At 37.1% G+C, this 12,683-nt stretch overlaps 1 protein-coding gene across 8 annotated transcripts in view; it reads left to right on the top strand.

Annotated features, from left to right (window-relative positions):
• Positions 1-12,683, top strand: part of LOC129788693 (protein trachealess) — a 122,033-nt gene that overhangs the window by 85,017 nt on the left and 24,333 nt on the right. For 2 of the 8 annotated variants that reach the window (XM_055824990.1, XM_055824952.1), the window contains exon 1: positions 5,528-6,432. The exons of 4 other annotated variants lie outside the window; for them this stretch is intronic. In XM_055824990.1, the coding sequence (XP_055680965.1) occupies positions 6,197-6,432 (236 nt within the window). In that variant the 5' untranslated portion in view covers positions 5,528-6,196. Of the gene's footprint in view, positions 1-5,527; positions 6,433-12,683 lie in introns of those variants that run through there. 2 more of the 8 variants (XM_055825010.1, XM_055824979.1) reach the window with 1 other exon arrangement.

The raw sequence follows: 12,683 nt of genomic DNA, 5'->3' as shown, positions 1-12,683 counted from the left end.
AGATATTTTTGGGACAAAACATTCATACCTTAAAAGTTTATCTTTTGCGCCGTATTTTTCGAGAATTTCCATAACAGCGTTGTATATATCTTCCCCTTTTGTTGTACAGTAGAAGTCCACATCAATGAACAATCGAATGCATCCGATTGTTCGTTGATGTGGAATTCTACTATAATTTTTAAAGAAATTCAAAAAAAATCAAAGAAATCAAAGGCATTAGACAAGTTAGACAAAAGAAATTTTCTTTTGGCTATCTTGTCTAATGCCTACAATATTAGCCAGTGAAATAGTTCTGAGCGCTCGATGCTTCTCGATGTAATCACGGATTTGCCAAGACTCCTGAAAAAAATAAAGATTAAAAAATAAATAGGGATGAAAATCAATACCTTGAAGCTTAAACAATTTTTTAGATCAATTATTTGTAGCAAACTTTCAAAAATTAAAACCTGAAACAAGCTTCCAAATATTTTATTATTATTGTTTATTCAATTATTATTAGGCGCTTTTATACATATCGCACCGTATAGTTTATATATGTAGGGGAACGTGGCCCAATTGCGACCCCCTAAAGAAGGATTGAAAAAAGTCATATTAAAATGAATTAAATCTTTCCAAGTTTGGTACCATTGGAAAGGTCATTTAATAGGCTAACTTTGTTCTATAGATGCAAACCTTCTAACTCTTACCTGTTCTGAGTAATAATCGAATTAAAAAAAGTTGCTAAAATTGCACTTTTTCACCACGGTGTTCTAATTGCGACCCCCCGAGTGTTCCAATTGCGACCCCCTTTTTTTGCCGTAATTTGTGGGTTTTTCACTAGTAGATCACTTTTATCACTACTATAAATAGGAAAAACGCCATGAATTACACGGAAAAGCCGGAAAATCAAGAATTTATTTTCAATTTTCCCCACATTTGTTTTGACATTTCGCCCTTGAGGTGACTACATGGAATTTCACACACACAGACAATTGCGCACTCACTGACGTAATTCGCAGAAAATCCACGAAAATTTTTCTGAGGAATGCGTAAATTACACTTTCTGCTTTTCCCTTTGGCTTTAGGAACATTTTCACGGCGAAAAAACTTTCAAGAAACGTGAAAAAATATTGATTTTCCTGAAATCAAAACACAGCGCGGTCTGTGTGAGAAAGACACTTCTACACTACTACACGCACGCGCGACAGCTTCACCGTGGTGAGTGGTGGAAATAGACGGTCCGAATTGAAACATTTTGGGGGTCGCAATTAGACCATTCTGCATGTATTACATTTTCACTTAATTACTTAAAATACCTAAAATCTTTCAAAAAATTGTAAATCAAGTAATAAACTAGACCCTCTAAGCTACAGAAACGCGGCATAATATGAGACATAATAGTGGGAAAAAAACTCATATCAACTTAGTTTCTAAAATCAGAAAATGTCGGCCAAGTGCTGAAAATGAATTTTGATTTTTAATTCGTCCGGTTGTGTACCAAATTAATTTATTTTAGGCGCTAACATTACCTTACTATAATATCTTCATAATGTAGTGAAACTAATTTTATAATATTTCGTCATTTACGAGAAAAAGGGGAGGTCGCAATTGGGCGGTGGTCCGAATTGGGCCACGTTCCCCTATAATTTCGGTTCAGTCTCTTACAATATAAGAGTATGATTTAATTTCAAAGAAACCAAATATCTTTAATTATGTTTAAAATTTTCAACAAATTCTTGATAAAACCACCCCTAAAAATCTTCCTGAAAAAAAACCACCCCTGAGCATTTTGTGTCTTGTTTTGTGCTCATTTGTGGGTTCTTTGAGGAAATTTTCAAACCAAACATACAATCTCTGCAAGGAATTTCGCCCTTCAAACACCCACCCCTATGTGCAAATATTGTGCGGAATTATTTGCCAAAATTGCCACACATATTCAATGAGGTGTCACAAGAACAGAAGGGTGTCCTTCTGCGTCTCAATCTAATGCAGAAAAAAAAAGAAATATTCATTCTTTCGATTCCTTCTTCTGTTTTCCTTCAATATAAGCAAAGAAAATTGGGAAATGTGTGCGAATTTTGTGCGAATCTGTCCTCCCGCTTCTTTATTTATTTATCTGCACTACTCACTCAGTGTGGGGGGTGGGGTGTGTGGAAATCTGATAAATATTTAATGATTCGCACACAAAAATTCCCTTCTTTTTACCACCCGAAAATGAATGCACAAACTTAAGCCAATTTGTTTGCTGCGTGAACAAAATAAAACTCAGCGGGTTAATCCGCAGAACCCTCACTCATCCCCAACTCCCCCATCCAAGGGGGTTGCGGAAGTTCTATATATGGGGAAAGATGTTCATTGTTTAAGGCACAGAGAGTGAAACACCCTGTGAGAGATTCCGAGATCAAATTAAGATATTCTAATTTAGTATACGATCCGCTATATTTAGAAATTTATTGTGCACCATACGAGCTACCCGGCGAAATTAAAATATGTGTGCTATATGTAATTTCTGTGGAACTTTAAGTGAATTCCATGCGGAGATATAGAGCTGAATACGAGAAGATTATCTCGAGAATGGCAGGGGGGTAACCCAACAGAGGATAATAATGGCTGCATGTGTAATTCTTGTCCTTATCGCTTGCTCCTATCGAGCAGAACCCACCCCCGTGTACCCTCGTCATCCCTTTGTTCCCAACACTGATGCCAATTTCTATGAAGATAATTTCTTTTTTTTTTTTCAAAAATTCACCTCAAAAGCTTAATTATTTCTATTTTATACAAAATCCGTGTCCTTTATGCATTGCTTGCAAATTTGTATTTGTGAATTAAATCAAGATTTTACAGGGCGGAATGGAATTTATGTAGTCAATGCGCCTCACCACCAAGTAAGAGTTGGGTTTGATTAACATGAATTTGGCATTGCCATGCCAAATGAAATTTGCCTAAAACAATAAACTCAATTACAGTGTATGCGAAACGAACCAACCCCTATATTCCTCTGTTAGGCAGAGATTGTGGCAAATGTACAAAGTGGCTCCCACAACCCTTCTCTCTGTACCTCTTAATCGCTTCAAGACTATGAATTCAATACAAATTATGCAAAATAGGTCGCTCTAGGTCAGGGATTCGGTGTGCGTGTGAAGTAGTATATTCATGGAGTGGGAGGCGTGGTGGTTTCATGGGGTTTATGAGGCACAACAATTACACAATTTGGTTCTTGAATAATTGTTTTTCTTCTCTTATTTGGAAGGAAGAAGGTCGCATGTAAATCTCACTGGGTCTCAAAACAATGTAAAGGGGTGAAATATATATAGAGGAAGTATTCCATTGTTCTTACACTATTAATTCTTAGACATAGCTCTTCCTGTTTTAAATTGGAATAAAGTTCAAAATTGACAGATTATCGTTATTGAAATAAAAAACTGATTTTTATAATTCAAAAAACAACTAAGAATTTATTTAAAATTTATTTTAAGAATTCTTTAAAGAGATCATTCAGAAATAAATTATTCTTGACAATTTTCTGTTTCTGTTGAAAGTTATTTTTATTTAAAATTTATTTCAAAAATTGTTAAATATATATATATATATATATATATATATATATATATATATATATTCAACAGTTTTTCGAAACTAGAGAACTTTTTCGGCCAATTTCAGAGCCATTTTGAGTCAATTATAAACTAACTTTGAACAAAACATTTTATTTTTTACTTTTTTTCAAAATTAATTTTAAGCATTTAAATTTAAATTGTATTAAAAAATAGTGAATAATTTCTTCTTTAAAATTACCCAAACATGTCTTTATATGAAAATAGAATTTCTTTTCAAAATTAAAACAATTTTTCTTTTAAGATTCATGAGCTGGAATTTTCCAATGCATTTTAACATATTTTCCATGATTTCAAAGAAATAAAAATTGGAAAATTAGCTTTATGTAGGTTTTAATCAATTAAAGGCAAAAATTAAACGTTTGTTGAGCAATTAAAAAAAAAAGAGGGGGATAAAACCCCTTAATTTTCCCGCAAGTCTCTGGGAAACCCCGTTGCGTGGTAAATCGTCCGGAAAATGAGGGCGTGCCATTCCTCACGGGAATCCTCAAGTATGTGGTGTAACACTAACAATAATACCTTGAAACCTGACCCTTCCCTTTTGCTAGCTGGCACGGGTCAGTCTGTGGTCGGACGTGTGGTCAGTGAATATGGGAAGTGAGCAGAGCACACAAACATCCCGCATCAACTTTCCCCACGGACCCCGTCGTCGTCCCTTTTTGCGGAACTTGGTCATCATGTCCCAAGCATAGACGGTTCAATGGCCAGTTTTGCGGCAAGATTATAATTCTGGGCATTTCGTGATCACATCGTCGTCCTTGAGGTTCTTGGGTGCTGTTGCTGGCTCACATCTTTTGGCCCCCATTTCAACTTCTTCCTCCCGATATATACAAACTTTTTGCCCCATCCGTGTGCGCCTTCAACAAACTATTGAGACGTGCGCTCATTGTTCAACGTGTTTGAAGAAAAACCTGCGATGGACTCTCTCTCTCCTTGCCCTGGCACATAGCAGCCCCCCTCATGAGAACTCCGCCAGACAAATCGACTGGGTGACCGACGTGTGGTGGCCAGAATTCACAAATTCTTCACGTACTTTGGCTACACACACACTCCGTCTATTTGTGCGGGAAAGTGCCATTTCATTCATAAATAAAAATCCGTGCAGTTGGGAATATGATTTTCACACACACACACAGTCCCACTTTGGGCACCCACCCCCCTACTTTAGGCACCCATTTAAATTCGACCAGCATACGCAACTGCCAACATTCACTCGAACGTGCTCCAAACCACCCCCTGTCTGGCTTAGATTGGATATGCGGCGATGCCTTTCAATACGGGGATGCGTTTTCAAAGCCCAAACTTATGTACATTATATTTATATATGTATATAGGTATGTAGCATGTGAATATATATAGTGAATCCCGGCTAGAAGATTTTCTTTGGGAAAAGGGGGAGGCTGAGGAGGGGGTTGAATGGGGTTCAATAAGCGATATGTGTTCCGCCTAGAAAACACTTAGTCGTCCATTGTTGCCAGAGCTATAGGGGGTGGCTATTTGGGAGGAGATGAGGGGGTGTTGGATGGGGGGGTTCCTAGTTCTCCCCCCTTTTTGCGTGGATCCTGTCCACCCACTCGCGAAAATCTCCCACATACACAATGCCCTGTCTCTGTCTCTTGTATGCTCTAGCTGTGGTGTGGATGTAGAAGCAACTTGTTGATCGATTTTCCGTCGAGGCGTGGCATCATTTCGAAGCCAATCACGTACACATGAATCGGGAGTACGCGATACTATTCGTGGCCATCCAGCAGTCACGTCCCGCCCATTGGTGAGCTCGTCGGAGTTGGCTTTAACCCAGAAGGAGTACAGATGTAGCATACAAGGTTTGGGTGCGAAAGAGAGATGGTAGCATAGTCAATCCGGCGCGTGATGCTGATTTCATATTCGGTCAGTGTACACACCATAGTGAGACTGGTACTCTATCCCATTTGAACAGTGACTCCTGTGACGCGTCTCACTTCGCACGTAGCTCTCTCTCATCGGGACGTCGCCCTGCTTTTTTTTCGTTCAAACTCGTATACCAATTTTGGGGGGTGTGGGTGCCGGAAGAGGAAGTGTCTCCAGTGTTTTTGGGGAGTGTGTGGCTTTTTGTTCTGGATCAGCTGGTGTGTGTGCGCCACTCACAAACGGGGAAAATCCTTCCATCATCCCCTCAGTCTGCAACCCCCGTGTGGTTGTCCGTGTGAATCCCTGAGAATACCAAGTTGGTTATTCCCATAACTAAAAGAGCCTTCACGTAACTAAAGACTCTCTCACTCTCTCGTGCCCCGGTGTGTGTTAGCCTATTTCACGGGGATAAAAAAGAAAAGGAAGGGGTTGGGGGGTAGCGCGTGTGGTGTCTGACAAGGAGACGACGTGAGCACCTCAGTGGACTCGTACGTGTTCAATGTGCGCGTGATACCCAAAAGACGAGAAAAAAAAACCACCCCTAACTGACTTTCCCGGCTAAACACCAGGAAGAACACAAAAAAAAAGTAGAGAACCACGTCAGTGTTAAGAGACTTTGACCAAGTTGGGTGTTTTGAGAGCGGATAGTCACATCCTCCGCACCCCTCAGTTGTGGTGAACTGAAAGTGTGTCAATTAAGCGCATCTCGTGCAACCATGCTACCGTATCAGGCTGTTGCAATGGATTACGGAGGTTACCAGAGGCAGGCACCTGGTGGTGTTCCCGGTACCCCCATGGGCATGGGTGCAATCGGGATGAGCATGGCGGGACCATCGTTCACACACTCGTGGTTGGTACCGACTCAGGAACTGTGTGCTGTACCCTACAAACAGTTGCCCAATCAACACCCCAACTCGGCGATTCATCCCAATCAGCAGATAATCGAACCTGGGCACGTTGTCATGCTTCTTCAAATCCTGAGTTTTTTTTTGCTTTTTTTATCAATCTTTTCTTCCTTATTCTCTCTCACATTATCTACTCCTCCTTTTCTATGTATATAACTTTAACCCATATTTTTGTAGTTCAAGCTCATCCTGCTTCATTATATTTTTTAAGAGACGATTTTAGAAAATACACGGATATTTTTTAGGGAGCTTTTGGAGCTTTTTACGATAGAAAATCATTGAAAACTTTAATCATTTAATTAAATTTTTTTGAATTTTTTTTAAATTTATCTTATGAACCAAAATTATCATAAAAGGGTTAAAATTTCCTTAAAGAAATTTATTTTAATTCCTAATTTAATTTGAAGACAAAAAAAATCTATTTTAATGATAATTTTGAGACTCATTGAATTAATTTTAAGCCGTCGACTAATCGTAAAAACGCTTGATTTATAAAAAATATTTTAATTCTTATGTTAAAAAATTAATAAGTTTTAATATATTTTTTTAATTGATTGTTTATGTTTTTTTTTTGAAATTTTTCGCATTCGTATAAAAACCTTTCAAAAAAATAATGAAAGAATATTTAAAAATATTTAATTAAATTTCTCATCTTTATCTTTACTCCGAAAGAGATTTTCTTTAATAAATCCTGAAATAGAAAAATAATGAATATTTTTGCTTGGAAGCCTCAGTTAAAAAATAGAATTAAATATATTTTTAACCCATTAGTACTCGAGTTTAATTTTCTTGATGAAAAATACATATTTTATTAAAAGAATTCATGAAAGTTAAAAATGTTTCCACACCGAAAAATCCTTTATTTAGATGAATTCGAATAAAGTAAAAAAAAAACAAATATCCTCATAAAAATATCAAAAATTAAACGTTAGTTTAACCCATTTGAGACTGAAAGGATTAAAAATAAAATTCAAGACCCTACAGTCTTGATAAACTTCCAAAATTCATTCAAAAGAGGCGCTAACGGTCTCCAATCTCTTCCCAAATTACTTCTATAAACTTTTAGAAGAAAGAAGATCAATTTAGAAAGAAAAATCCGTGTACTTTCATGAGAAAAAAATTGTCTCAGTGCATGATTGTCTTAACCAATTAATAACCAAATCAAATGAGACAAATTGAGACATCTTTTGTCACTGAACTGCACCACCGTGGATCAGAGGAATTTGTCATGCGGAACTCAGTGATTCATCTCTCTTTTGGCATGGGAATCTTCCTCATGAACTTCCCAGAGATGAACGGAAAAAGATTTAATATCTTGTAGCAACTCTATCATGAAAATTCACTTAAGCGTAACCCTGTGTGTGTCGAAAGGCATCAATTTTGGGTCGCATGGGAAAAATTATTCGTGAAATTGGTGGATGAAAGAGGAGAAATTCCTGTGGTTCTTTACAATTTTCTTCTCTCTGGATGCTTCTCTGGGTAGCCAATGAAGCAGAGAGACATTCTGGGGAGAGAGAGGAAGGGAATTAATTCCGGGAATATTATTAAATATAAATTTTACTTCCTGTCTGGGGAATACATCGCAAGGACATGGTTGTGTGAACCAATAATCTCTTTAGCAGTGTGTCAGAATAAACACCCCCATTTGGCACATGGGAGGGATAAAAAAATAATATTAAGAACTGTATGTGGACACAAGGATGTCCAGGAAAACTACTTAAGAGCACTTTGAATGCATCCAGAGCGTCTGGGACAAATAGGAGATTTCAATAACTCCAACATCCTTCAGGCTGTTTTTTTTTCCTTTCATTCCCTCATCCCTAACCCTCTTTTTGGCCCGAGGGAGGCAATTCAGTGAGGTTTTTTTTCTTCTTTCTGCCATGACTCCCTCAATAAACGGCAGCGAGAGATTGAGCGCAACGAAGGGCATGGTCAAGCTCTCGAGGGACTCACAAAATCCCAAAGTGAAAGGACAAACACATATGGGAAAGGACCTCATAAATTTATTGTGTGACAATGAGGGATGTTTTAAAATTCGAACCAAATGCAACAATCTCTGCTCTGTGTGTTTTTTTTGGTGATTTTAAACTCTGATATGAAGGTATTTTATTGGCAAAATAGAAATCAAATCCCAAATTGATGGTTCTCTCCATCCCCATAAGGATCTTTTCTTTGCTTTTCTCGTTAACAAAGTTCGCACCCCTTTTTTTTTTCATGGTTATAAAAATTCACCAGAAAGGAGGTACACAGGGAATTTCCCATCAGCGTCTTTCGCATTTCCTCGAAAAAGGATATTAATTCCTTGATATTAATCAGACCACCATTTGGGAATTGCATCAAAGGATGAAATCACTTCTAATTGAGTGATTTTCAGCACGAAATTCCTCTCGAACCGTGTGATGTTGACAAAATACCTCAAGAAGGAATTAGTATTGTTCAACATTTTCACGGCGGTACGACAATTTTTTTTCTTACATCTGTGCATCCTCCTTTTTGCAATTTAAGGGACAAATATTGATGACAGTCATTTACCTTTTAGTGATCTTCCCTTCCAATCAAGAAGGGGACTTTTTTATCCCATTTCCCTCGTAGCGGAAATGATTTCTTTCTATCTGAACTAATTCTTTGAAAGTGCAACAGAGTGAAAATGAGATTACAACTCTTTCAAAATAAATCCACAATTGTTGGAGGAATGATCCAATTTCAGTATACTATATATAGTGCGGGCTATGAATGGATCGTTATTTTCATTTTCATTGGAACTTGTTGGACAAGTATGTGGAATGCAGGAACTTTTCACTAAGAATTTTTCAATAAAACCATAGCTAAATAACGAGAAACATGTTTACCCAAATCGTGTTTTTTTCACCGCGAAGCACATCAAACCATTCATGAGGCGAGAGAATGAATTAAATTGGGATGATGTGGTGTGGAAGAAAGAGACCTCAGAACCGCGAAGTAGCGCAATTTTGGCCGTAGAGTTGAATGGAATAGAGATGGGAACTCTTTTCTAGATTTATAATTTAGGATTGAGGAAGTTAGAATTGTTTCTATTTCTGATTAGAAAATTATTTTTTAATATTTTCTTGCTCATCTGTGATTTTAAACCAAACACTTCAAAAAAGATGCTAATGACTGTATGGAATTTAAATATTCCTATTGTTAGTGTTAGAATTCCTGTCAGTATTTTAACGAGTTTTATTTAAATCCGTCGTTTCCGAGAACTTTAGTACTTCCTCAGGGTTTAAAGCAATTAAAAAAAAAATAAAACTCAGAAAATTCTTACATTTATTTAATATTTAAACCACGTCAAAATCCAACCAAGTTAATGTATAGATTTCTTTTAATTATTCTTTTAATATTTTATTTAATTATTATTGTTTTAGACCCTGAGGAAATACTAAAATTCTCCGAAACGTCGTTTTTAAATAAAATCCGTTAAACCGAAATATAACGATTGACCGAAAATCTGACTTCAGAAATTCTTTATGAAATAAGTTTTAAAATACTTACTGAAATGAGACAAAAAAATGACCAATAAACAATTTAATCTAGCCAATTCATTACTGAAAATCATAATCATTAATCTATCTAAAATCCAAATCGCTCTATTATGTAAAAAGAAGTTAGAATGAAAATTCATTTCACATTCATTCAATATCATCATCACATATAGCATTCCTAATAATCCACCAAATCATTGAGGGAGCATTTTGGGGCCACAAAAAAGGGGTTCGATCTCAATGACCGAGAGCAAGGGGGATTGAGCAGCGTCATCGATCAACGGGCCGTGAAATTAGATGAGAACGCATGGAATCCCAAAAAAGATCGCACTGAAGATCGATCCATGATTTGAATTAATTACTGGTCACTAATCTCACTCCTTTTTTCCCCCTTTTTACCTTCTCTCACTCACCTGTAATATCCCCGATGAGTTCTTCTCTTATATGAGCTACTGTGGGCTGATTTGCCACCTCGAAGTGTTGAGTCATCTTTCATTTTGATCAACGAGACACGGAGAATCCACACCTGAAATGAAATAAATCACCATTAATTGAGCGTTGTATACGGTGCGTGGAAGGGGGAGGTGAGGCGTTGAACAAGAAGTTGATGAAATAGCTACCCGTTTTATGGGGAACATCATATTTTCTGATTATTGTGCTTATTGCAAAAATGACAGAGATCCCAGGCATAATTATTCATGAGGCGCACACACACACACTTCGTGCAATATTCCGTCAACCCCTCAAATTGCCAAGAAACTCCCGGGTGCTGCTTATTAACACCATTAAGTATTTATTGGGATCGCACTTGGGTATCCGACACGAATTTATTAGCTTGTCCCGGGGGACTCAGAGCGATACGGGCTAATTAAAAGGAGCTCCGGGAGGATCCCGAAAGGAGAGTTTCTTTTTGACATCAGGGTGGATGATTTCCTCCCCTTTTCTTCCCTCCTTGGAAGATGAGGATGATTTTCCTTCTTCTCAGTGTGATAATTGGGAGCTTAATTTTTTGACCAACACTTTTCTTGTTCGGGGGCGTAATTTTATTAAAAAAAAAAAAAAGAAAACAAAAAGAAAAATAACATGAAAATTCAGGAAAAGTTTTTCAAATTTTTTTAATCTGTTTTATTCGGAATGAATTAGAAAGCAAAGAAAAGCATTAATTCCAATTAAATGAGCTTTTCCACGAAGAATCTTTTACGCAGCAAAAAGCTTAATTTCAAATAATTTTCTCTGCGTGCTTAGAAAAAAGAGAAACCACGTCGGGGAGACAAAACACAAGAAAATAATTGTCTTATTTTCCAACATTCCACACAAAAATGGTTCCAGAAGACCGACAAAAAAGAGACAATGAAATATTATTATTTCCACTATTTTTATTTATATGGTCCACGCAAGAAAGCTTGCAATGCAAAAAGGTTTATATCGCCACGGTGCGGTTTTGAGCTCTTTCATCACTTCTTGTTTTTTTTCTTTTCTTAACCTCGTGGACAGATTTCTTAGCGAGAGATTAAAATCAGTTGCGGCACATTTCTTTTTTTTTAAATCTCCAGCGAGAGTTTTTTTTTTAGTAAGTTCAACGTAAGAAACTCTCTATAGCCAGACTGTCGAGAAATTGTGCGTTTGGGGTTTATTCTTTTTGCTTTTGGGAACATTTGCGCGCGTACTGCTCAATTAAATTGCCAATTAGAGCTTTATGGTTTGTCGAGGATCGTGAGATTTGGTGTGTTGAGTATGAAAATTTCATTCATATTTTGCATTTCTTGAGTTCAAGCCGCGCAAGAACTTGCCCATTCATCAGATCCGCGCGCCTCTTATCGCACCGAAGATGTCGGCATTTTTGGCTTTGACGATCATGAGAGCTTTTGGGGGGCTTTTACTTATGTTCTTCCGCCTCACAGAAAATGTATGAATGACAAAATTGTGCGTCATCACAAGAGACACGAAGAAATTAATTATTTTATTGTGACTCACCGTGTGCTATTTTCTTTCTCTCTGATTTTTGGACCTAGATTTTTGTTTAGAGAGTTTCTCCATTTGAGAGACAATCGAAACAAGTTGAAATTTCACAGAAAAACTCTACTTTTTCATTTGAACTTTAAAAAGCGAAAAAGTGCGTTGAAGATTGTTGAATTTGCTTGGAAGTTAATTGGAAAATCCTAAGAAAAATAGAGGGGGGATGGTCTAAATTAGACCTCTTCTTTTTAAAGTTTTGTTTCCATTCTTACAAAGATTAATGAATAAATCAAATAATTGGATTAACAGTAATTCCACAGAATTATTTCTAAGAGTGCGTTAAATTAATTGAAAATTATATCCAAATAGAAAACTTTCTCCACGCAACTTTATTGCAATTTCCACAAGCAATTCAATCAAACACAACGTGAAGCAATGTCTCACAGATTTATTAGTGATTTTCCCCTTGTTTTCAAGCCTGGTGAGAAGCTATTGATAATTTTGTGAAAGAAGATGAGTGGGAAGAATTTTCCGAAATGGAAATTTTAACTTCACATTGGCGCGCAATGAAATTGATTACATTTGCGCATCGTCATCATTTTCTCATACAGCCGTGGCCTTTAATAAAGGCCCCACGGATGGCGGCTCCACTGTGGGACCCCGGGAACACAGATGCACCGAGTGCGAAATTACAAATGAGCATTATGCGGCCAGGTGAGCCCAAATAACCCATCATTATGTTCAGTTGCCGGTGAGATATCCGCGATGCAATTGTAGGTAAATTCAAAATTGCCGACACGGTGTGGATTGAGAAAGATATATACAATTCCTCCCGTCTG

The sequence above is a fragment of the Lutzomyia longipalpis genome, chromosome 1 (genome assembly GCF_024334085.1).
Source record: "Lutzomyia longipalpis isolate SR_M1_2022 chromosome 1, ASM2433408v1".
Classification (NCBI taxonomy): domain Eukaryota; kingdom Metazoa; phylum Arthropoda; class Insecta; order Diptera; family Psychodidae; genus Lutzomyia; species Lutzomyia longipalpis.
Note: the sequence above shows the minus strand (reverse complement) of the source record. Positions and strands in the feature narration are given on the sequence as shown.